Source organism: Aythya marila, assembly GCF_965140915.1.
Source record: "Aythya marila genome assembly, chromosome: 1".
Classification (NCBI taxonomy): Eukaryota; Metazoa; Chordata; class Aves; order Anseriformes; family Anatidae; genus Aythya; species Aythya marila.
In genome coordinates, this window is record NC_139042.1 from 151,101,925 (window position 1) to 151,129,188 (window position 27,264).

The window sequence follows — 27,264 nt, forward strand, 5'->3', positions numbered from 1 at the left end:
CCCCCTGTAATTTATCTTTCGTCGGATGCTGGAATAAGCAATATTTAAAAAGGGACACCTTGCACTACCTATGTTACTTTGCCTGTATACTTACAGCAACAAAACTGTCCCAGACTATTTATAAACTTGAAGTAGTGGGAGAATATGGTGCCTTTTATAGGCTGAGTGTGAAAATGGACCTGCTAATTTCATATGCTTTGGGAAGATTTCTCTTCAGATTGTATAAATCTTGGAAAGGTTTTAAACAAATTAACTTCTTCACAAAGTATGAGATATTGTGCTAATTCCTCTGCTCCTCTGTAACTGCTTCACTAATTCTGAAGAAGGTTTTTGACATTTTTTGTTGCTAAAAACTATGATTCATCTGTGTTTCAATTACTCTTATTAGATTTGCTCCATTTTTGTAATTAAATATATGATTGATCATTTGAGACAAAGCTAGATAAAAAGTGCCTCATAGGAAAGTTGGAAAGTCACAAGTGTAGGATGCACAAGAATGTGGTATGTGGTCCCACATAGGATGTGCAAGAAGGTATGTGGTCCCACAAAAATCTGGACAGGAAAGGGACGTGAACCTCAGAATTCTGTAGCCAAGTGAAGTACCCTATCAGCTGAGGCTATGCTAGCTATTTTTTTTTTTTGTTAAATTTCAGAAAGTCTGAGTTTGTATGGGATGTAAACGATGAGCCACTTCAAAGCCTCTACAAGCACACTGGCTACTCTTCATACCCAGTTTCTATTTACAACTGTTTTTGCACTGCCTTATTAACCATCTCTGTGTAAGACGGTGAACAACCACAGAGCTTCTGCAGAGCATGCTGGCTTTAAAAGACATGGAGCTGAACTTCTGGTTTGCAGCCCTGTGTAGATTTAGGAGTCTGTGCTGGGACACAGATTAATTACCTGCAGTGGAGAGGCAGGATATTCCAAAATATTTTGTTAGGGAAAGAGATTTATGGGAGAGAACACACTTGAGCTAATAAACACTAGGGTTTTCACCTACAGACAGTCCTTCACCTAACAAGCTACAATGAGAAGAGACTGAAAACTGCTGGATGATGATGCTATCAGAAACCAAGAGTTTGAGCAACACAGCCCCACATGAAGTTACAGAAACTGCAGTGCTGTCCCAGAAACACTTAGGAAACAGTAGCATCTGTTGGACAGTGCAGATGCAGCTGTGTGGCTGCTCCTTTCTCATTATGGGAGTGCCTGTTCCCTGCCAAACAGTGCTACAGAGTAAATCTTTGTGCCAAATGACAATGCTGTCATACATGGGAATGGGCCCCTGTCAGCTTCTGTTTGGGATGACGAGTGTACAGGAAGAGCAAAATATTCTGATGCTCACAGGCAGAACTCATTTAGCTGGAAGAGACTTGGAACTAATGGGGAATCAAACACAAAAACAAAGGCTGCCATAATGGAATGAGGAGAGCTGATGAACAACAAACTACATAACTTCTCTGCAGGACCTGAACATTAAGGGCTGAATCTGCTGAGGAAGAAAAACGCCCCTCATACAATCTTTTCTCTTTTGCATTTCTTTCTCTGCATCTCAAGTCTGCTGTCTTGCAGATCAAAGACTTTCTATGCTCTGCAACGTAAACAGTCTGCAGAGCAGTGCTCCCATCCCTGAAAGGCCTTCAGCCACATAACAGTGTGCCAAAAATGTAAGCCCCTTTGAAAGATGCTGGGCTGGGGTCCTGGAAAAAGAGATGCTCACTGTCTAGTTCTACAATCACTGGAAGAGCGGGGAAAGGTTTCCTAATGGCCCATCTCTACTGTAAGAAAACATTCCTTGAGAAAGCAAAGCACTCTCAGGAACCTCTGTCCTTATCTCACAGGTTATAAATGCTTTAGACAGAGACTGTCATTATCCATATATTTGTACAGCATCCAGCTCAGCGGACATCTCCATGCCCCCAGAATAATAATGACGATTATCTCCACACTGTGTGCTCCTCTGAAGGATGGTAGTGGCACAGGTCCTTGGTGAGGTGTCTCCCACAGTCCGTTTGACACACGCTGCAGTTGCGAGGAGCAGGGAAATAATTCAGCTGAGCGGCTGTTTTGTCTGCTGATAAAGGAGCCAGCCAAACAGCTTGCAGCAACATGATCCATGAATGCCCTGAAGCCAAAGGAATGCCTTATGGGTGCTTGGTGCAGCATTTCCTCCTTTTTATGGAGGGGATGTTCCCCATTCATCACAATTCCTTCCTTCTAACCTAAGGAGCAGCCAGGCAAAGGAGACAGAACTCAGGAGATTGATCAAAATTTGCAACAGAGTGGCTGGGAGATCAAAGCTCCCTAAGGAAAAAGCCTAAATACATGTAAACTCCAAACAGGAGCACATCTGAATTTACTGTGAGGAAAACAGAACAACAAGGTAGTCCAGCATATTTTGGTCTGGCTCAGGGAATTTGATATTTCTAGCTGACATAGGGAAAAATAGCATGTCCCCTCCAGCCTGATTTTGTGGGAAAACAGGCCAATACCCAAGTTGCTACAGATGAAAATTAAACTTCTTTTCAAAGTGAGAATTTTTTTAAGGCTGGAAGAGTGAGAAAAACAATTCCCCAACTGAGTTAGTTCCATCCCAATGGCCTTTTTAAATACCTGTGCTATGATCAACTTTGAAAAATGTTCCAATTTCCTATGTGTGAGTCTGTATGCTGAGCAAATGTCTCTGAGCAGAAGAGTTAAATCGTGAGTGCTAGATGAGAGTGGCCAGTTGGAATGTAAGCCCTGATAGCCAGATTAACAAATAAATTATTGCATTGTCACTCTCCACAAACAATAGTTAATTGATTAGTGTTTGGATAGTGCACTGGAAAATTAAAGTGCTATAGCAAAGTATTACTATTAATAATAACATAATGGACAATTTTTTGGTAGGGGTCTGTAATCATTTTTTTCATCAACATAAGTCAGCACAAATTAGTTTGCAATGCCCTTTTTCAAACAGAGGGCAAGTGGCAGGTAGCCCAAGGTGGCCATGTGGTTTTGTAAGCAGTAGAAAATAGCCCTCCCATATGCCTGCCTTCATCAAAAGCACTGTATCATGCACCCCAAAGATACAGTCTCCCAGTAACCTGCTGTATGTCTTGTGCTGCTCTGCTTTCTGCAAGCTGCTAACAGTTGGGCAGAGAGGCATCAGCTGTATCCCAGACCCAAGTCCTCACAGCAGAAGCATATCCCACTAGCATAGTGGGATGCAGCTGGCTAAAATTATTTTCAGATACCATGAAATGCCACTGGTTCAAAAACTGGAAATGAAATCGAACTGAAAAAAAAACAAACAGCAAACTAAAGAGAACTGCCATGACCCAGCCCCTGCTGATTAATGCACTGGTTAGCTTCACACCCAAGAACAGCAGGGATGTGCAAACTCTGCCATTTCAGTGCACAGCAACACCAGACTCCCATGGAGCCATAACCAGTGCCAGTCTAAAGATCTAGGTCTGTGACAAGGACCTTGGCAGCTCTGAGAGCTCTGGTGCCAGTCTGGGACTCTCGAGGTCTCTCTGCATCCTTGTTCTTTATATTCTGTCCAGCAGTGCCATCCCAAGCCACAAATCCAAGAGGCAGACAGCCCAAGGATCAAATACCTGGATCTTCTGGAGTTTGCTGCTGCATAGCTGGAGACTTTGGAAATGTGAAGACCCTGACTTTGCAGAGATGCGCTGTAAATCTGGGCTAGAAATTGAAGATCCTTGATTTGGATTCTGTTTAAGATTGCTTTTTGAATTCTAAATTAACAACTGGGACTCACCAACCTCTGTTTAACTGAAAAGCTTCCAGCCAGATCTATAGGTCTATAGACCCCACAGTAGGTGATTAGACTGATAACAAGTGCTGCAGTACTTGGGCACACTGCTGGGCAGGAAGAATCGTGTCACTCTGAGACAACAGCTTTCTCAGCACTGACAAATGAACTAAGGAGACTCAGTACTCTTTTTAATGCTTGATAAGGACTAAACTGAGCTCAAAAAAGCACTCATTATGGAGCTCAGTAAGGCCAGGTGAGCACTTTGGCAATGCAGAGCTTGAAGCCTTTCTACAGAAGGTGGATTTCTTCTAACAACCCTGCCGTCTGCCCCTGCATGAGTTATGCAGGCATCGTCTTCTCACCTGTGCATCCAGTTCCATGATGTGAGCCACTTTGTTCCAGCCAAATCCAACAAACCGCCTGTCATACTCCGGGCAGTCCTTCCTCACAACAACGTATGGCTCGAAGTCTGCTTCCCACTCAACGCGGTAGGGGGTGGTGGCTGTTCGCCACTTGGCAAAGTTCGTTGGCGCGTGCCCTTTTGTCCAGACGTGATACCTTCAACAGACATAAATGGCACGGACACGGGGAGGCAATTAAACAGGATGCATCTTGGCGAGGCTACAAAATGTTACTTGTTAGATAAAACGCTTGAAAATAAGGACATTAGCTTACAGTTCACATCATCGTTTTCAGGACGTATCAGAGGCAATTTCTAGGACTGTTTCCAGCACGCTTCCCAGAGCCTCTGTGTGCTTGATGCTTAAACAGATCTAGCTGGTGAAGGATGGTGTGAAAACACTACCTAATGCTAACGTGAGAAACAATTACAAAACACGCAGACAGTTCATCTGCACTGCAAAGTGCTGTGTCTCATTCCTAGCAACCAAGTGGCTGCATCAGTGCTCTAAAATCAGCATGAAACCCTGCAGCTCACATAAGGCCCTGAAAATTAGCTATTTCTACACCACAGTGACATTCACGATCTGTTTTGTATGTAATTTTATAATTTGTATGAGAGACACCTGCAGCTCTGGATAGATGTTCCATTTTATTAATTACTGTTATTACTATGGCAGGAGCTAAAGTGCATAATTAAATTAATAAGTAAAATATCACACAAAGACATTTCTGCTGCACTTTCTATATTGTGGGGGGTGCCCGTATGATCCTGAGTAAGGTAATCAATTTGATTTACAGAAAAAGATCCTTTTATACTTCGTTAATCTTGTTTAGGTCACAGCAGGTCCCTTCCAAGCACAGCTTGAATCCACCCCATTAGTGCCAGGGTCAATGATTCTCTCGCCCACTTACTCTTCTTACACCTTTCCAAAAATCAATGAGACAGGCTCTTTCTGCAGACTCATAGATTAAATAATGAAACAAAGGCATAGCAGGCCATCTGTATTACAATGCTCTGAGATGTGTAACAGAAGGGGCAAAACAAACATCCTGCCAGTTTGTAATGTAAGGTACATTGAATTCACGGGGATGACTCATGTGCTCAAAGTGAAGAGGTTTAAGCTTTAACTATTTGTAGAACTGGGACCTGGATTCTCATACTGTCGCAAGCTATTGTTAAAAACAGAGATGTAAAATCACAGCCCAAGAGTTTCTATTTTGTATACTCATATGGCTTATTGCTGGACAAACAGAGAACTGCTCAGCTTCACTGACTCTCCTTGGTCAGGGGCAGTGTAGGAGGACAGGATTATTACAACTGCACTGGTGTCCCAAGTAACCTATGGTCCTTTGGAAGCTGCATTTCTAAGTTGTAAACAAGTTGCATCACTTTCGGATATCTTCCTTGGGGACCAGGAAAAACAAAGCCCGTCTGTACTAAAAAAAACTAACACTGAATGAATTAACCAGAGCTTATTAGAAACCAGTGCAGCATTCAAAAAGATTACAGTCCTTGAAGGCCTTTGGAACCATCTCCAAAAAGCCCATCCCTTTTCTGGAAGTGACTAGGTAACCTATGCAGTCACTAATGACCAGCTATCCATGATGGAAAAAATATAATCACAATATAGAGCTTAAAATGATACGGGATTGTGGACGATACTCTAACGTCCTACCTCCGGCATTTTGAAATTAATTATGATAATAACAATAATGACTACTAAACACTCATGAAGTGATTTGTATCTTCAAAGCCCCATGCAAACTTTGGTTAATTGAGAGATTCCTGCAGAGAATCAGGCAAATGCTTCTGTTCCTCTAGTAACACTCTCCTACTGATTAAAACAGCGGGGCTAACAGGACACTAGCCATAAAAACATCCCTTACTTTTGACCCTTTTCAGGGTTAGCAATGTAAGCAGACACAGCAGCTCAGGTATAACGTCTGTGAGTGGAGAGAGTGGACCAGCAGGAAAAATTAAATCGTGGGGAGCAGACAATGAAGAGAGGACAGAGAAGTGAGAGTGGAAAGAGAAAAATCAGAAAGGAAGGAATAGACCTGACCAAACCAAACAAAAAAAAAAAAAAAAAAAAAGATCTTTTACTTGCCTCTTCAGAGCAACTGATGGGAGTGGAGGGAAAGTGGCAGACAAAAGGGTAGCTAAGGTCAGGACAAATAGGAATCTGAGTACAGAATGCTCAAGTAAGGTGTGAACACACTAATTGCAATGGAATAATCAGTCAGGAAGTTGGAATTGTGAATTCAGGATTACATACATACATGTACATAAAATATGGGTCTAAATATATATACATATAATCTGCTGGAGCTAGGTCTTGGCCAATGACTAATCACCACATGAAATGAACTGCAAAATCAGAATATGCAGACACCATTACATGGATGTCCTTGCAGGGGAAGCTACCATAAAAGAGTGAGTCATTTCCAACAGGCTTTATTCTCAGTGATGCAGTTGTGAGAACTGGTTCACTGTCTGTATTGGTCTTCCATCAGCAGGATAAATGAATAAATGTAGCTCTCCCACTCAGAGCCTTCTCACCCAAGATTTAAACACACATTGAATTTTAAGGCCACACTCAATTTCACAGATTTTTGGGAGAAGTCTCTCTTTGTCAAAATAGTGACCAAGGCATTTTCAATCCCACTGGTAATTTTGAAAAATCCAATCCAAATCATTTGGTCTTTGTGCAATGATGATGAGTTTTTTTTCCCATGGTTCATAGAAAACATCTACACAAAAAAACCCACAACTGTTCTGGGTCAAATGTTTCATCTTACTTTCTATATCCATTACTTTTTTTCCAAAATACGATTTCAAAACTACAGCAAACTTTGCTAAAGTTAGCAAAGTGAAATTGTTATTCTTCTCAGAGTGTTCTTCCTCCCTGCCCTGTCACTCAAAGCTTCATGTTTCAGTGAGAAAAATGTTTTGGTGAAAGAAAAAACTTTCTCAGCTCTGTTCTCAGATGCTTAAACATTTTGCTGGATTGTGGATGCAATCAGTTAATTAGTTAATCAGTCGTTGCTGGTTATGTTTTCTCAATATGATGCATCTTCTACCAGCTGTGGTTTTCCTCGTGCCTGAAAGCTGTGTCGGCAGCACATTCGTGGTTCATCAGCTATTACCCAGCCATGAAGCAGGCACATCCTCAGGAGGCACAGTCACAGCCAGCACCTGCACACGAAGCCATCAAGCTGGGACAGAGCATCCCACTGCTGCGGAGAGTTTCCACGCAGCACACCCTGTCAGCCACAGATGCTCACACGTCTTCCTTTTCCTTTTGGTGGTGACTGGGGGATGTAATTGAGAGCCGTTTTGTACTCCTTAGCTGCCCAGAGGTAGAAAAGGTCACCATTTGGAAAAGAGGTGACAAAAGCAATTTCAGTGAGGGAAAGATTGTAATCTACCGTGTGGTGTGAGGGACTGGGATGCTGCAGGCACTCTCAGCAATCACTGTCACAGCAGTCCTCCCCAGTTCACTCCCACCCGCTCAGCCTTCGAATTGCAGCATTATTAAAGCACCTTGAAGGTGGAGGTGGAAATTCTCGGCCCAGATCACAGCTGCTTTGTGGCTGTTGATAGATTTGAACAATGAAACGAGCCAAAGCAAACTAGGGAAGCATTTGTAAAACGTGTCCTACATTAATATGCAAACCAGCTACAGTTTGCATGTCCTTCAGTTCTTTTTTAACCTTGCTCTGGCAAAACTCCCACTGATGTTAGAGATTTTTGCCTGAGTGAGACTTGAGAAAGGAGGTGCAAATCTGGCTGTGTGCGGAACATGCCAACATGCTGAATAGCTTGAAGATGAAATCTGTAGTGGAAGGCCACTGCTGTGCAGGCTGAAAATTTGACTGCTGGTGGAATATAACAGCTGAAAATCCTGAGGGTGTTATTTTCCACTGGAAGGATTTTTTCTTTCAACTATGGGAGAAACAATTACTCTCTATCAACAAATTTCTTGTTAATTTGTCTTTGACTGCTAAGGAATGATGGGGGAAATATGCTTGCTCTATCAGTAACCTTAAGTAATTTTCCAGAGATGGGCATGCCTCCCTAATATCTCAGTCACCTCAAGCTTCTATTTCAAGGTAGTCATGGGTACCGGTAGGGTCAGAATTGTGTTTTCCAGGCTCACACAGGCTGTCTGCTATGATGTCTACATAAAGCTACATGAGAGAAGGGTGGCTGCTGCAATGAGAGCCGTGCATAATGCAGTGAATAGAAGTACGGTGAGGAAAGCTCTAATGTAAGAAAAGGATGGAAGATGTGATAAAGAGCTGTGCTGGCTGTGGATAACACTTAGTGTTTTCATAGTTCTTATCTCTAGATCTCAAAATACTGTATAAAGGAGAGGTGAACATTGTTACCTGCATTTCAGAGACGGAGAACAGAGATGTAAGAAAGAACTGATTTGTGTAGCACCTCCCAGCAGGACACTAGCGGAGCTGGGACATGAACACAGGTTTCCTAAGCCCCCTCCCTGTGCAATATCATAAGGCCATATTGTACTCTTGCCATCACTACGATGCTTTACAAATGTCTGCTAATCAGACCTGACCACACACCCATGAGAGAGTTAACCCTTGGTTAAGTTGTGTTTTAAAACTGAAAAGTCTGACAGATAATAGAAGTGACTTGTTCACAGCAACAAAAGGAGTATCAGAGAGGAGCTCTGAATTTAGGTGTTCTTAATTTCTCAGCTTCTAGTCAGAGTATACTTTCACCTCTACATTGGGAAACTCTGGCTATTTAAGCAGCTGTTTCATACTTTTTAAGAGCACATGGCAAGCTTGTATTTGTTTTTCCAGTCAGTCAGTATGAAACCAAACCAATGAGCAGAGAGAAATTATTGTTGGTCACATGAGGGACTCAGCTATCCAGATAGTATTTGGCAGCCAAAAAGGAAATTACACGCACATGAGTGTAATGGTCACGCCTGATTTTGTAGAGCAATAAAGAATGACGAAAATAAAACAAATTCAATTTAATAATTGAAGTCCTTCAGTAGAGGAGTATAATACTAGATAAAATGCCGACCTTACAGATGGAATATATCCACATATGATTCTGTTCACTGCCTCTCTATGAAAAGGGAAAAAAATCCAATACATTTCTTAATGGAGCTAGCTAGCTGACAGAAGAGAAAAATAAAATATTCACAGAACATGAAGAAAACTCTTTAGAGATAATGACCACAGGTTCAACGAAAGTACTTTCCATTACCTGAATGTAAAAAGGGTTCCCATGTCCAACATAGATAGCAGCTCTGCTTTTGACTTGGGGAAGGAGAGGCGGTAGCGTAGGGTCTCAAAAGCAGGTACAATCAGAGCTTTCTTGGTGTTAGCCAGGTCTAGCTGGATGACGGACTTCCTGGAAAAGAGAAAAAATTTGAGCAGAAAAATGTTAAACTGAGAAAATCACTTGGCATTTCAAAATAAAGAGCAGAGAATGGGCAGTTTGATACTGCAAATGTAACTATGGCTCATATTCTTTCCCATAAGTGCATTGTTTTTTTCCTCTGTTTTTGAATCTGCTACTCTGTGAGCAGGGAGAACAGTACAGTTCAAAAAGAGCTTGTGTGTTTGACAGATCAATGTTACCCTGCACATCCAGGGATGCCCCGAGCTGAACTAGGACTCTGAGTAGGGCCAACTTACCAGCCCTGTAAGAGAAATGCAGTTAAATCTCTTTATGTTTCTATATACATGGGAAAGAGATGCCCAGTCCATGGCAGTTCTAAAGAACTGGGTTTTATTCAGGACTTTACGAGGTGAGGAATCAGAAAGTTTAGTTGCATTTCAACCTAGCAGTTGTCTGGGTTATGCTGTGCCATCACATTTGCTTTTCACCTCTGCTTTAGAGCTCTGTGTGTCCTTTGAGGTATGTATTACCTTAGCCCCCTTATGGACCAGATATCTGCCCTCAAGAACGCTGGCTGCCATGAAGGTTGATCTTTGTTCAAGGTAAGGCACAGATCTATTGCAAAAGGACATGGTGCAAATAACCACAACTGGAAATTAGCAGAAGTGTTTCTTTGTTATTGTTAATCATGTGCATGGTAGTGTCTGGAGCTCAGAGCTCATTTGTGCTTGGCACTGTATGTAAGGCAAAGAGGTTGTTTGCTTCAGAGAACGATTGCACACTGGGTGCAAAGAGATACCTCACTTTTTGCCTCCTTTTGCTCCAAGTTGTTCAGTGTGGAGACTTTTTCAGTGTGTGTGTGTGCATGCAAGCATACTGCATTTTGTGCAAAAAGGCCCTTCCAGACAGGGTCCTTAGGACAACAGCTTAGCAATCTTACAGACTGCCTGCCAGACATGTTCTGTCTTTTCTTTCCTAGCAAACTAAAATTCAAAGAAAAGGAAAGAGAAGTTCATTTTCCATCCCCTGACTGAATCTTAGCATGCTTGTCATTAGAAATAACTCTGTCTTGATTTTCCTTTCATTATCTTTATATTTCATAAGAGAAATATGCCTCTCTCTCCCTGTCAAAGTCAGTTCCCCTTAACAGGATTCACTGTCCTGGCTTTTATGCTACTGCAACAAGCAATCAAGGACAATGTTGACAAGCAAGAAACTCTACAGCCTTATAAGATGAAGGAATTGGGATCACTGTCATAATACTAGAAGGACCAAACAAACCACTTTTCTAAGGAATAGAATATCTAGCATGTATTTCTATTGCCATCAGAGAAGAAGAAAAAGAGCAGGTCTATTTAATAAAATCTGAATTTTAGAGAATTCATACCACCCTATGGGCCTGTTCTATAAAAGAAAATCTGTTCCCAAAGCCTTACTGCAAAGTTTGCATTGTTTAAAGAACCCCTGCCACATTCCACTGAACTTTTCACAACTGAAAGATTTTAACAGTCTTATTATACCTTTTCTGTACTTTCCTTATTTCTTCTCCCTCACCATCACTAATGGCCAAGATATCTGCATGTAAATAGATTAATCCTTTACAGTCAGCCTCCATGACCTTCCAGAATCACTGAGCAGTGCCAGCATCCAGTCTTTAGGATGATTTTAATGCTTTTTCCTCTTCACACCTTCTCTGCAAGCAGGGTACACTAATACAGTTACTCTGACAACATCTCAGGCTTTCTGCACTCTATACAATCTGTCAGACTTGAGCAGTGCAGCTTTGAGGATTCAGTGCAAGGAAGAAACAGGTGATGTTTGCAGTGATGCTCATCCTTTGGGCTCTGCAAGGGAAGAGCCACTTCCATTTATGTCTGCTGCTGTCTCTTTCATGGAGAGCTCAAATGTCTCATGCAAAACTCAAGGCTTCATCTCTGCTTGGCACTGTCCAAGGAGTAGGGGACAATCCTGTCCACCAAAGTTCACAGTCTGAAGTAGATCGAAGCTAAAGTAGGTATAGGTATTAAGCAAGGGTGTAAGGCAGAGTTGCATGTTACAACTAGTGTTGAGTGTGACTTACTTTCTAAAATACGGGAAACAAGCACAAAAATTATATGGGTATCAATAATTCTTTCATACACTCCCCAGTCGTCATCTGCAAATTTAAAACAGGTGTCAGTGTCTGAACTGGGCCTTAGATCTCTTGTTGGAAAGAAGAGATGACAGTTTTACAAAGAAAACCAACACAGAGTGAAAAAACTGATACTTGAGGCTGAAATCACTGTAACAGTCCAAGGTTAATATGGAAAAAAAAGCAGAATATGAAAACAAGATGTTTGTAATAGATGCAGTCAAACACAGAGAACCACCAGAGGTGCTTCAAGAGTAAAATAATGTAATGGGATAATCTTTGCAGAAATATTTTCAAGAGGTATGCGAGCATCTGAGGTGCATATTGTTAAGGCCAAAGGGTAGAGGTTCAGCAAAACTGATTTGGGAGCTGAGGGCAGCACTGATCTCTGAGTAGAACAGCCTGCTTTGGATGTGCACTAGATGACATAAAAGACTGACATAAGGTGAGGAAAGAATCAATGCTGATATCCAGGTGCTGAACCTCAGTGACAGAGGACAACAGAGGTCATGTTAACTGTGATAAAGACAAGGGAGTTTTGGTAGAGAAAAGAACTCCTTCCATTTTCTTCTGATAAGAAGTTGGTGGTCTGCTCCTTGGACTCCCAGCTGAAAATCTAACCTCTTCCTACTGAAAGCAAGTCTGTTTTTCCTTTCTGTGTGGTGCTGTTTTTTGTTTGTTTGTTTGTTTCTTTGTTTTTCCTTGTTTGAGTGGAGGTGCCATTTGCTGGTTGACTGGTTTTGTGGTACTTGGAATAGAAAATTTCCACTGTTAAATGTTGCAACGTATGTGGAATATAACATGAGGAACACATTAGGTTATTTTACAAACCAGCACTAGGGAAACTTTTTAATTCCTGCACTATCCTTGTGAGGGCTGTTTTTTGGATTCGGTAATATCAATCCTGTACCCATTTTCCTATATCTGTCCTTTTCCCCAAACCTCAAAATGAGGATATAAGATTTTATGAAGAGGTTTCTCTTTGCTAGTGTTGTCCAGGAAACCGTTTCCCAGGCACCTTTGTGTTCAGACCCGATGTATGTCATTCTGACACAGTGAGAGTTGGGTTAAATTTCTAATCTACCAATCAACTCTATTTTTTTGTAGAGCATGGATGAAATGAACCTTAAATCACAAGAGTCTCCTCAGAGGTTGAATGAACTCCAGCATGTTGAGATCAATATTTTCATCTCCACAGTCTTTTCCAAAAATTAACAAATCATTTTCATCCTCAAGTGGGGAGATAGTAGTATCATTCCCATTTCTGCTGGATAAAGAAGCTCAGATACAGAAATACTAATAACCTAATCCAAAAGCACTGAATTCAGAAAAAAAATAAAAAAGTGTACATTAATTCCAATTATCTTCCACCATTAGGACCCTCAGTGATTAGCTCAAGTTCAATGGACAAGGTAGTCATGGGGTTTGTTACATGAACTGAAGAGATGTCAGCCCAGTGTTGAATTCATCAGGACTTTCATCCTCTCTACAAAAGGAACGTTCAAAGGCACCCAACAAATAAAAATTAACAGGCACAACATGATGTGTGACTCTTTCTGAGATGCTAAAGAGCAACCAGAAATATTTCACAATTCATGTTACAAGGAGAGGTCTAAAACCTATGGATTGGGTTTGGATGCAAGCTCCCAGTTTATGCTAATGTGTCCCTGGAAGCAAAGGGCATATTTTATAGAAATATGTCAGGAAAGAACTTTAGTGCTAGCTGTGACAACTGTAGATACCATAAAGAAGCAGCCTGTCTAGTTATTTTATGTTAGAAGAGCCTTTAGGATGACCCACACACCTTACTTTTTGCAACCAGAAAGAGCCTTTAGCTCTGGGGCAATGACAAGATGACCTCAGTAACAAATGACTGAAGGTGACAAAACACTTCTGCTCAGCACAGACCATAAAAATGCCTGAGTTTTGTAAACAGGAAGCCTTTAAATGATACATTTCTGCCCCTCTGTACTTTACAGGAGAGTAAGGTAGAACAAAAAGGGGTTTTGATGGAGATTAAAAGCATTGAAATGGCATTACTTAGCAGCTGTGAAAAAGCTCAATTAACATAAATCTAAGTGCTAGCAACAGATACCTAGAGGGACTGGTTACCACCAACTTCTCCTTCAAAACTGGCTGCAATTCTTCACATACAACGCCTTCAAAACAGGTTGGAAATGTTTTTCAAAATTCCTTTCTCTAAGAATACATACTCTGTAGAGACACAGTATACAATATATGCAGCTTGCAAGCAAGATGGAGTTGTCTGGCTCGTTCTGTATAAAGCAGCACCTGAAATACCAGACTACATCTTTTTGCTTATGGTTTTTCTCTCTGAGGAAATGAGGATGAATATATGTATATGACTCTCTACCAAACAGTAGCTGCCATTCCAACAGACGGCGCTGATCAGCTACCTGAAGGAGCTGTGGGAACAGTCAATGTGGAAATATACAACATATCTGTATTTAAAATAATCTCATTGCACCTCCCTGCTATTTTGCTCAGAAAAATCATTACTGAAAAAGCAACAAATGACTCTAGTTGTGCCCCCCCACCTCCAATCCAGTCCCATTTTAAAGAGCTGGAAGTAGCAGATTAGCAATTTCAATATTCCCAAGCAACAGAGATGCACAGAGTTAAGGTGATGTGGATCTCACAAAAGACGTGTAGAGCAACGCAGTGTCTCAGAAGCAACAATGTTCTGTGACAATCCATTTCTTTTTTTCTTTTTTTTTCCTGAACAACACCAATGTGTGGCATCACTGTGCATTTAGTCCCATGATACATTATCACCATATCAGAGTAATTTGTATGGCTGTAATGTCTCAAGTGCACTGTGGTATGTCACTTTGTTTTCTCTCCTCTCTCCTTCGTTTCAGTTCTGGCTCCCATCAATGCACTGCAAAGCAGCATGTAGGAACAAGCTGTATTTCTGGTACTACATGTCAGTGTCAACAGCTGCTATCCTTCCTGTGTCCAGCATTGATCTGAAGAAATGTAACAGCATGCAGCACTTACGTCAAAGAATGGTACTGCTAATAACAGAAGTCCCTGTACGTATCTTGAGACAGTTAATCTGTGCGAGAGACATAATTATTTTGGAATCCTTTAAGTAAAGAAGAAATATCCCTGAAATAAGTGGGAAACTGGCTGACACGGTGGGATAAAGCTTCAGTGAAAGCTTCAGTTGAAATCTAGCATCTTAAAAGCTATAGTGAATTTGGACCAGTTCACAGATGTGGAACGTGAAAAAGGCAACTGTCCACATGAGGGAGAAGGGAGAAGAAGATTCTTATTGAGTTAGCCTGAAACAAAGGAATCGATTCATAAGTTTACAATACAGGACGGTATATTGCCCTTTACACTCCAGCACCCCAGGCCTACATACTGAAAGGGCTCACCTACAGGCAGACCCTCACTGGAGCACTGTGATCAGGTTTTACCAAACTCAAAAAGAGATGAAAGACAAAACTGGTTAAGGACTACGGAACTGAAATCCTTCTGTCTGGCCACAGGGTGTCCTCCTTGCTCTATGCTTTGGCCTCAGGTGACCAGCCTCTGTAGAGGAAAAAGGTCTTTATTAAAAATAGCTCTGTTAATAGATGAGAGCTCTGTAGTTTGTTCAGTCCAACTTGCTCACATTCATTAAGATACAGTACACATTGAGGTTACTCTTCCCAGTTTCTTTACGCTAATTATTTTGCCTTGACAGGTGCAGGTCGTACTCATATTCTTAAGCTGGTTAGACTCTCATTCCATTTTCAAGATATGGAACTGGATAAAGAGTGAAAGAATGTATCACAAGGACAAAAAATTCAGTACCATTCTGCATGTTTTTTCTGTCATTGACATTAAGAACCTGGGATGTGTAAGGATATTGCTCATTTCACATCTCTGCTAATACGGGACGCTATTGCACCTTTAATGACACTTAATCCAGTTCAATTTTCAAACTGTTTTGAAAAATGATTCTGATAGCTAACAGGTTTCACATTTAGAACCGCTTTTTTTTCTTCTTTTTTTTTTTTTTTTTTTTTTTTTTTTTTATAGCGATATTATGTTACTTCTAGTTACAGCCTCTTCCTATGCCCTAAAAATTCTTGTGCCTTGCTGGGTGTTGTCACACTTTAAACTAAACTGCCTCTTTCAGATCTGCTCAAATTGCATTATTTTGGGAATGTGTGAGAAGGCTGGGGTGTGGAGGGGCTGAAAAAGCATGTGGCAGCAGGGAGCCTTCCTCCACTTACCTGAGGTACTCGTAGAGTCCATACATGGGCAGGAAGTCAATGTCAGACAGAAACATGTACGGTGTGCTGATATGCTTCATGGCCACATTCCTTAGCAGATTCACAGGATAGAACTGGCCTTCCTTGTAGACGATATGGTAGCCGACGTTGTGGCGGCTCATTAGTACTTCTGAGCCCTGGGCGTAGCGCAGAAATTGCTGGGCTTCTGCATCAGAAAGATAGAGTGCCAGGCTGATCGGACCTTCCCAGTGTTTGCAGATAGCTTCAAGCATCTGGAGCCTGAAAGAGGAAGGGTGAGAATAAGAAAAGGCTGTCTCCCCGTCTGGGACTATTTGCCTGGGTTCATCTCATCAAATACAGATACCTCTATCTAAGTGAGACAGATTGGCATCACTTTATATCCTGTGGAAAGCAATAAATATTTCTACAGCACAATTCATCTTATCTAAGTCCATGTCTCTTTCTGGACAGGTGGACTGCACCCTAGATACGCCTACCTCTCTCCAGTGAATACGAGGGAGACAAAGATGGCACTAGCTCATATATAAACATCCACAACACAAATACCTAAAGCCAGGTGAAACCAATGACAATCCTTTCTGCTTAAAGCCTTGATGCTGCAGAAAAACCCACATGGACGACGGGGCTTCATCTGATGAGAGCTTTGAGTGGTTGTAGGGATCTGTCTTTGTAGATCTAATTACAGAATAGGGGACTTGTAATCTAAAGCTATGCCTAGTGCCCAATTCACATTTTAGGCCAAGTTAGTCTCTCTTCAAGAAGCCAGTGGAGAAGAAAGGTGTACAGACCCACAGATCACTTTACCTCCTGTTTAGGAAAACCTTTTCAAAATTTTTGCAAGGCAGTTAGTCAGATCTTAAAAACTGTTGAAAGTGACAGGTCAAGGGAATACTGACTTATATAAACATTTGTGTTGACTGGAAAAAACTGTCAGGGGAAGGGCAAAAGGATGAGACACAATAGAAATGGGGTTTACCATGAGTAAGGAGAGAAGAAGGGAGAGATATGGCATGGAATACCAAAAGAACAGTTCAGACAAAACCATCATTTAAAATACTAATCTGTATATGTTTTAGCATTATCTCCTCAAAGTCCACTAAATGATTTTTAGAACAGGTTGTATCAATGAATATTTTTAAAAACTCTCAGCAGTTAAAATATTATTGATGAAAATGACAACAACATACCTCATATACAATGTAAATCAAACCCAGTCTGGTCAAAATAGATTAATCACTTTGGACAATTTATACAGAATTGCCTAGAGATTAAGATATGCCACCCAAAAATACAGCAAGAACTGATTACAAAGCCTCTTGAGTTAATATAAAGGGAAATGAACCTATGCAGCCTAGCCACATATTCTATTAAAAATTAGGAAGAGTAGATGATGCAACATGATTATCTTCTCTACCTTCCATATCCGTGTCACTAGATTTTTCCTATTAATATTTATACAGAACACAAGAAAAGTTTTCTGCATCATTGTAATCAGAGAAAATAATTTCCCCCTCCTACTATCGCACTAAGTATTGCAGCAGAAAGGAATGATATACCAGCAAACACAAATTCTGATTTAACATTAATAGCTTTTTCCAGTGTTTCTGAATGATCCTGATGACATTCAAGACAATATAATCATTTTGTCTTAGATATGAGATATTACTTTTACTAATCTATACCTGGTACATTATTTTCTTTTTATCTATTATTGAAACAAAGGCTATTATCAGCCTGAAACATACAGCTGAATTAGAAACACCAATCGATAAAAGGGATCTAAAAGGTACGTGAAGGCTTTAGGCTTTTGATTGTACTAATAACAAGTAGAGAAAAAAAAATATTTTTTGCTTTCTCCAATATAGTGACAACCTGTTAATCAGTAGGATCCATTTCATCATCACTCAGGTTTAGGGCAGCCTTTTATAAATGAAATACTTGCCTAGAAAGAAATGTAGCAAAATGCCTTTCAAGGACTCTAAGCAGTGGACAAATGGCATACATAACTTATTTAAACGGCACACCTGATGACACCTGCAAAGCTTTCTGCAACGGTTAAGTGGAAACTGGGTTTTGCTGGTATAAATTTCCAGCTGGACAGCTTAGTGCCCTTCAGAACACTCCATTTTGCTGGGCCTTTCTCATTGACAGGCTACACTTCTATGAGTTTGATACAGGGACTGCTAGATGATGCTCCCTAATCTGAACTCTGTAGGTTGTTAGAAGTCTTTTTTTTTGACCACAGAACTTAGAAATACAAGCTTCTAAGCACACCAAGTTATTTCTTTGTTTCTAGTTGTCTTGAGGAATGTGTTCTATAAAGAAAATAAATAAACTCTTACACTGCATAATAATAGAGGTCATCATTTAGCTGGTATTTTTTTTTAAGGTCTGTTTCAGTCAAGAGAATTTTACTGGTGAGATTCTTTGTTTTCACTCTTCCTCTTAAGCACATTCAACCAGTTTACAAGTCTTTCTCACCCTGACCTCAAGCAGTCTAATGCTAAATTTTTCTTTCCTCATCCACACCCTTAGCTCACATTTCTCATATTTCTGATTCCTAGGTACATACCTTGCCTTTAAAAAAGCTGCCTAGCCAAAGTACTTGCTTGAAATCCACATATAAAGCCTGTGATGCAACCAAGCCATTATCAGACCAAATTTGTCACATCAGTACAAGAGGAGACCAATAACAACACTGAATGAAGTCGCTCTCAAAGCCTATATCTACAGACATTAATGTTACCTCCTAAACTGCATCACTGTCTTCCATTTCCCAAGCCTATAGCACAAACAAACGTAAGCCTGTCACAAGTCATGTCAGTCTCAACTCCAGCAGGTCTAGAATTGGAGACAACTGGGAGTTGCTTTTTTTGCCTTTCCTTATGTCGGAGGATCATTTGAAAGAACTAAGCAAGAGTGTAGCATATAGCACATTGTTTACGTACATGCCATGTTAAATCTGAGACACTAATATTAAATGTCTATAGCTACGCTGGAGGAATTTAATAAAAGTGGTCTAAAGAAGGTACCAAAAAATAAGGCAGTAACTGAAAGATGTGAAAGAAAACAAAGAAGCTAAACAGCTCTTTGGTATGATATTATTTATTGATTTTAGCTGAAAGAGAGTATTTCCAACTCAAATCAATAATTTATAGCAACACACCAAAGAAGTAGGGAAGATTTTTCCTGCACAGTATCAGGAGGGCTGTTCTTCCTGAATAAAAATGTGTGGTTCTGTCTATCAATAAAAACATGTGCCCCAGTGAGGATCCAGAAAGAGAAACAGATGCTCAGACTTTGCATCAGTGCCAGTGAATCAGTGCCGAGCCCCAGCTCATTCTTTTGAATTAAATTCTGGGGGGAAAATATACCATGTGCACAGACCAACTCTACTAATTTACTGTGGCACTCACTCAGGGTCTGGCTTAATTTATTTCTTTAGTTTTTTACTCAAAGGTTTGTGAACACTTAAGAAATGTTTCCTCAATTAAAAATCAATAGAACAGACACCGATGTGCATAGCAAATCATAATATGACGTGCAGGATGCAGTGCTGAGGCACTGCCGAAACAAAACAGCCCTCATCTGTTCGTGTTTATTTTTAAAACAGGCTGCAAATGTCTGTTAATCTGAATTCCTCTGACCCTCGTGGAATACTGCTGACCTTCTACTGGTGTAGCAGTGGTGATATTCACGGGTCATGTAGCATTCTGCATGTGCTCTGCCAAATAGAGTATAAGTTGCTTGCTTATATGCAAGGAGTTCTGCCCTGTTTTATTACCTACTCTGATAGCAGCAACTACAAAATTTGGAACAGATTTGAACTGAGAAGCCTGACGAAAAAAAAGACTGACAATTCAAAGTGTCACAGAGCTGGCTGATATGGACTACACTGACAGCGCTTCTGAAACGTGACAACGCAGGAATCAGAAAGGCACAGGTGGAGCTTGTCATGAAATGGACTTTTTCCCCAAATGAAATACCAGTTAAATTCCACTTTACGTTGGAACTGAAAGTTGGGAAGAGTTAAACTACAGATATTATCCTGAAAATCAACATTTGTATAAAAATGAAATGACTCCTATCAAAAAGAGATATTTTTTGTTTCCCACTAGCACACTAAAACTAAAAATATTTTATTTTAAACTGCCAAATTTGAAACTAAAATGTTTAGTTTTGACTCTCATTATAAGAAAATCAAGCCACTCACTGAAATTTTCTGCAATACCAATGAAAGCAAAACTAACATTGTCTGAAGATGAAACACTGTGAAAAACCTTTTGATCAGCTAACACTGCTTGCCTAAGTCCATCACCAACATCTCCTGTTTTTCCTAGGTGGCCGTGAAACTCCAAAAAATAATAATGCCTGACAAGTCTGACAAGTAACAACCCATGCAGTTCCAGTATTTAGCCTCACATGAACTCCACCTACACTCCTGCATTCACTGCAAACTGAAGTCTGGATGCATGTGTGATGTATACATGTGCTACTCCTAATTCAAGCAAGGTCTTACAGCATGATATCTAAGTTTCTGTGAAAGCCATTTTTCTTTCTCCCTAAAGCATTACAATAGATGGATTTCTTGAAATGCTCTGAGACTGTCAAAAAATTTTCATCGTCTCACATTTCCAGATGAACAAGAGTTTTTGCCTACCTGTCCATTGAAAGTTGAGCCACCAGTGTTACATCAGTATTGTCTGAAGCAGGTTCATATTCATAATGTAGAAAATACAAATGAGTGCGATGGACGGTGAAGCGTTCTCGACGAAATTCATAGCATAAGTCATCCTCATCCAGCTCAGACAGCTGTTTCTGGAGCTGTAAGGGAAAAGCAGACATAAATATAAGTCCTTTATTATTCCTCTTGCAAGTCAGAGAGAGTAAGGAGGTTGGGAACTTGCAGCATGAAGCAATAGGGAGCAGACTGAAACAAACATAGCAGTATTTTCCCAAGTGTCACTCCTTCAAGCCACTGGACAAGAGATTAGAAGAAAGCACTCCTAAGCAAACAGATGAGGCAGACAGACCATTATATTATGATCTATGTATTTTATATATCATATGTATTATCATCTTCCAACATCCAGAGTAGCAACGAAACAGTGAACAATCACATTTAATAACTGCCAAGTTTCAGAGCTGATGATCCAATGGGATGCATAAGACCACTCCTTATTAGAAGCAGTATTTTAAACTACTTGTAGACATACAGCTCCAGCAGAGGGAACTCAGCAGTAGATTATGCTTGTACCCTGGACTAAGCAATTCCCATTCTGCTGCCTCTGTTGGAGAACAGTAACTGCTGCTAGGGGCATGGACAGACAGCTGGAAAAGTAACAGCTTAAACTGAACATTAGTCAGTGTCTTGAGACTTATGTATCTGCACCAGTATAATTTTGAAATAAAAATAATCTTTCAACTGCAGAAGAGCCGGATATAAGCCTATATTTTTAACAGGATTTGTACTTCTGGATATTTGGGTTGAGAAATCAAAAGGATGCCAGATTAGCAGAGAACAGGTATTTCTTGGCTTCCCTGAAAACCAAGCCCCTTCAAAGTCAAAACAGCAAAAGAAAGCAATTGTATCCTCAGTCATTTATTCCTGTAGCTGTAACAGAATAAAAGTTTGGCTCTTGGGAAAGGAGGAAGAGAAAAACTGACCAAACAACTATACTGATGACCAATTCCATCACTGAACTATATTATTTAAAGACAAATATCTGGCTAGAATTCTTAAAATACATTCATTTTAAAGGAAAAATCAGTCATCCCTGCTGTAAAATATTCCACAAAATGTAATGACAATGAAAATTATAAATGATATTGACATATCAAATAGAGTTCTGTTTGCGTTGATCTAAAATGTAGATTATTAGTAAAGGTATCATTTTCCACACTTTATTTCTTAAAAAATATCCTATAGGATAAGATTACCTGTTTATCAGTAAAGAATAAATTAAGACAAATATTCATGTTATATATATACAAGTTTTGATAAAATCACTGTGAACTTCAAATTGTTTCATGAAATAAACATTATGAATTATAGACATTCATTTAGATTCAAAAATCTCTTCTGTTCTGTTCAGAATGATTTAAAGTAATAGTTTACAACAGTATCATTAAGAAAAACATTGGAAAATGTAGGCGTTTCTTGTTCTAACATCGTGTTAAGAATGAGAGCTGTTGTTCTTGGAACTATAAGCGTAATGGCTGCCATCAACAATAATGCTTAGAGCTGAATGTTTTTCTGTGACAGCTGATGGAATAATTCCTGGTATTTTCCTGTATATCACTCTTTAATCTTCTTTTGAATAATGGAAACACCTCCTTTGATTTCAATGAGTTTTGGATCAGGATCTCATTCTTCCTTGCTATTGTTCTGCACAGGTCTTAAAATGTCCCTCAGGAGAGACTGCTTTTAGAAAGATGAGAGCCTGAATCTTGACAAATCTTTACTCAGGCAAAACTTCTATTGAAATCAAGATCTCTTTTGGTGGAATAAAAATTGGGAGTTCTTTTACATATTGTTGGAGTTTCATTCATTCTGCTTTAAAAATCATGATTCAGCTGAGCCTGTACTTTATTTTCCGAAGCACATTCAAACAATATTTGAATTAAACCCAATATTTACAACAATGACTATAAAGATTATTGTATCTTTTTGTTTCTCCTTTGAAAAGAGATATTAGTGTGCCCTTATCAGAATTATCAAGGAGCTTTAAATGTAAACGGTTAAGACAATAGCAAAGCACATTTCAGGGATACCTTCCTATCCTGCTGTATATACAAACAACAAGGCTAGAAGTTTATAATTGTACAGCAGCTACTAATCAGGCAGTCACTGAATGATTATCAGATTACATTCAGGTTGCAAGCTATGAGGATATAAATACTTAATTATAAGTTACAGAATAACATTTTGGGCTCAATTATGGCTTTGCATACTACAGAGCCCTTGGTGGGGGATGAGGAGGGAGATGGTTTCTCAGAGGCTCCAGTATTTTGGCTGTGAAAGTCACCAAGCCACAAAGTTGCCCGTGGAGGTGATGGAGAGCAGCAAGCACCAGAAAGCGCCTTCTGCTATGGGGAAAGGGTAACCTGTTCTTTCCACTGCTTTTCTTAGGGTCAGGATTTTGTCACTGCTTTGTGAGAACACTTGTACAATCCTTGCTTGCTCATACCATGAGCCTAAACTGCTGGACAGCCTTAGGAGACCTCTGCCGGCTGTGCAAACACAGCTTACATAAGGCACGCTCCTTCAGACACAACAATCAGTACAGGACAGGCTATGATTTGGCCTGTAGTACTGTTACTGTGCACGTGGCAAGCAGTCTGCATTAAGGATGGGCTTATCCTGCAGCAATGGGGAGGCAACAGGCATTGGAAAGAAATATAGCATGTGATTATCCATGTGAAAACTCCCTTCCTGCTGGAAGCAATGCTGGACATGCTAGGATTTGGTCTAGCAAAACATGTAAGCTCACAAGGTTTCTCACTGAAGCCAATCGTGTGACATGCACAAGGTATCAGGACCAACATCGTGGGTGCTGCACAAGATTACACACTAGGCAGCAAAAAGCCAGTCCATGCAGCTGCCAGCTGAGGACTGTCATGGACTGGGAAAGTCAGCTGCACCCTAAAACATTCAGGCTAGCCGCTTTTTTCTTTTATTCAACCTAGTTCAAGGACAATTTTGTTGCTGTGGGTTTTGTTATTTTTGAGTAAAATTGTTACAGATATCACAGCATAATGAAATAATACTGCCAATTTCTGAAGTTGAATAAATAAACAAATACCTCCCCCTTTCTTTCCTCCAGCGACCTAAAAATCAGATCCTTGGAAACAGCCAGCTTGTTATTTGAACATATCTCTTTCCTGATGCCTGACAACAATAGGAAGTGAGGAAAATACTGTGAAGTGAAATACCATAACCTACTTACTTTCTGAACAATCTCATTCAGTTACAGGACTATGAAATCCAGAATACTGGTAACTTCCCCGAAATATCTTACAACTTCTATATAGAATGTTTAAAATAAATTAATATGGACAGGAATTAAAGACTTGAGTACCATACATGTATGTGCATTTCTTACTTACTACTCTTACAAATGATTGAACAGCATAAAATGAGTTACAGCAGAAAAAAAAAGCCCTTTCTTTTGGAGACATAGCAGAAAAAAATCCTTTCTTTTGGGCATCTCATCTTTTTGCACTTGTAAAAATGCAGTGACATCACAGTTTTGTCATCCTTTTAGGCAGCTCTTTCATTGCCCTCTGACAGAAATTTATTGGAGGCAAGAGTAGGAAAGGAAAATTTCCAACCCATTTTTGCCTTGTTGTCTCTCCAAGACTGGGTTTATCTAACGGCAAGCAGCAATACAGTTGAAACTGAACCTGATGTTTGCAGGCAAATTAATGTAAGAAGAGAGGTTGGATAAGAGGGGCCAAAGAAGCCTCTATATTTCTTTCTTTGAAGAAATGGCCCATCTTTGTAATATGTCAGAGCTCAACAAAAACAGTGCCTTTGGTTTCTACTCTGTGTTTCTTAAAATATACTACAGGCATAAAATGGGGTGGAGGAAAAAAGAAAACATGTTTTCAGGAATAAAAAAGCTTCATTAGTTTAAGAGTATTTTCCCCTCCTTCAATTTCTCTCTCAATACATTCATATACCCCCAGTATGACACACGTATAAAGGCTGCTTCCTTTTACTGTGAAGGGACACACACAATCTGTAAATACATATGGCATAAAGTCATATGCCATTTTTTACACACATTTAAAATGAAGAATTTTAATGATGCACAACATTCAAAAGAAAAGTAATTGTCTAAGACAGTCACATACATAACCTTAAACTTATCTCTTTATGAGTTACCTCATTCTTTTCCAGTTACATGATCATATAAAATTTCTCTAATGATATAATCTTATCTACAGCATGTATATTGTGTGGATCCATTATTTATGGATAAAGAACTTACAGCTTGGTTTAGAGTTTGCTCCCACATTGTACCTTTATGAAAAGATGAGCTACCAATGGGAATCTGACAGATCTATACAAACAGAGGCTTACTTAAACACAGTGCACCATCAAAATGAGGATCTTAATGTCAGCTGGATTTGATAAAAAGATGGCATCCCTTTAAGAATCCCTCCATAATACTTATAACAAAATGCCTAATATAGCTAAGACTTTTCATCCTTAGAGTGACAGCATGCATTTCACAAAAGCAAGTTTGCTTATCATGAGATTCACTCTTTCTACAAGACTTTCAAGGCTAAGGCTACTTGCCACTGAGCATGTGGGAAATTTCACCTCGAGGAAACATTTTTGCAGTTGAAAAGTGATGTGCTTTTCAGTGTGTGTACAGTAGATATTCTCTTAGGAAATACTGTAGTGGGAAACAGCGAGTGCTTTCATTAGCATCACGATGTTACTTGTTTCCAAAATAAAAATGGTAGCATGCAGAGAGTGCCATGACATGCAAGAGACCAAAGCAAAAAGAGAGAGATATCCAAGAGTACACGTTACATTACTTCTTGGGATGACCAGCTGTGGCATGCGATCAGACCACTCACTTCTCAGGTGGCCTGTGAGGCTAGGCTGGACAGACAAGCACGGGCAGACCAGAAGCTATTCAACTCTACCGTGAATCCTCATCATTTACCAGGTCTACTTTTCTGACTAATACATCTGTGGTGTATCCATGTGCTAGACAACAGACCCATATGATAATGGCACATAGCATGTACCTTTCACTGATGAACTGGTTAGTCCTAACCAGATTTAGTTCCTAAATCTCCCTTCCTAAGGCTGTTCCTAGAAGAAGCGCATCAGTGATCAGCTTCATTTGTTTGAACTGCTGTGTCACAGAAACTATTTTCTTCCCACCAAAATCTACAGGATTTCATCACAAATGAGACCAATCCAAAGTCCAGGATCAGAAATATTTTCTTTGATATTAGTGATATTTAAGATTTTTTTTTTTTTTAATTTATTTTTATCTTTTTCCTTAAGTCCTATTTAGACCTTGGGGAAGGGGAGAAATCCCTTCATTGTATAGGCATCTCTTTCTCATCAAGTGTTTAAGGTAAAGTGAGATGACACAAGGCTTAAGTAACTCACTAAATACCATGCTAACACAACAGGAACAGAGCTGCTCAAATGAAAACTTTTAACTTTCAGATCATCTTTCCTTCTCCCAGGTGTGTGCAGTTAAGATTCATAGCACAAAACCAGCTCAGCTTAGCCACTGAGACAGATGAAAAATAACACCAGCCCAGGATGAAACTACAATCTGGCTATAAAATGCAGCAGTTTTATTTCCTCCTGTGTAGCTGCCCCACTTCCCACCAGTAGGCAATTGTGTTACAGCGTTTAGCACTTTTAAAGTTAAAAATTAAATTAACTGCTGCCTTTAGGATGGCATAAACAAAACAGATGATGTAAGGAGGAAAAAGCATTTACTGAGTCTTGTTTGGAATGACCTACATAACGTAATTCTTGCTTCTCCAGTGATTAGTAATAAAAACCAGGCTAATCCCATGTCAATTAAATCCTTATTCCTCCCATGCCATAAAATTTCGTACATTTGCTATGGGTCAAATTGAGCCATCTGTGAAACAAAGCTGTGCTTGGGACAACGAGAAGGATAGTGTCTGAAAAATCCTACTTAACAAGAAGAATTTTGTTGTAGTGTATGAAAAAATTGACAATATTCTTGTGAAATGGAAATAATGGCTTATCTTTACTGTGAATAATCAACACAATTAAGCACCCAAGTTCTTGGCATGCATACCATCATAGACAGTTCTGTACAGATGAAGCACAACTCCTCTTGATCTCAGCTGCAGCTGTGAGACCTTGGTACTTCTCTGCATTTCCTTCCCCCAGGTTCCTGACACACTTTCTTGGCAGAGCTTATTTCCAGCCCACCCTTGTACCACAGTGCTTTGATGGGTTGGTTTCCCTGCTTTTGTTTCCCTGGATTGTTCCTTCTTGTGTAGCAAATTCCATGGTCAAAATTTGCTGAGTGAGACCCTGCCCATTCTTTAGCCCAACAAAGCCTCATAACATCAAGTAGTCTGCCAACAGCCTGTTCATACAGGCACCCATCAGTTCTTTCCTGCCCCGAACACTCTCTCTCCAGAACCTCTGTCCAGGCTACTTGTCCTTTTTGGCCTTTGATTTGGATTTTATCCCCTGTTTTTTTTTTTTTTTTTTTTTCGATGGGGCTTTTTGCCCCATACCTGGAGGTGTTCAAGGCCAGGTTGGATGAGGCCATGAGCA

At 39.9% G+C, this 27,264-nt stretch overlaps 1 protein-coding gene across 2 annotated transcripts in view; it reads right to left on the reverse strand.

Annotated features, from left to right (window-relative positions):
- Positions 1-27,264, reverse strand: part of LARGE1 (LARGE xylosyl- and glucuronyltransferase 1) — a 282,370-nt gene that overhangs the window by 4,082 nt on the left and 251,024 nt on the right. For both annotated transcript variants that reach the window (XM_082763070.1, XM_082763071.1), the window contains 4 exons: positions 20,620-20,783; positions 15,939-16,217; positions 9,420-9,566; positions 4,132-4,327 (listed from right to left, as the gene is read on the reverse strand). In XM_082763070.1, the coding sequence (XP_082619196.1) occupies positions 4,132-4,327; positions 9,420-9,566; positions 15,939-16,217; positions 20,620-20,783 (786 nt within the window). The remainder of the gene's footprint in view (positions 1-4,131; positions 4,328-9,419; positions 9,567-15,938; positions 16,218-20,619; positions 20,784-27,264) is intronic.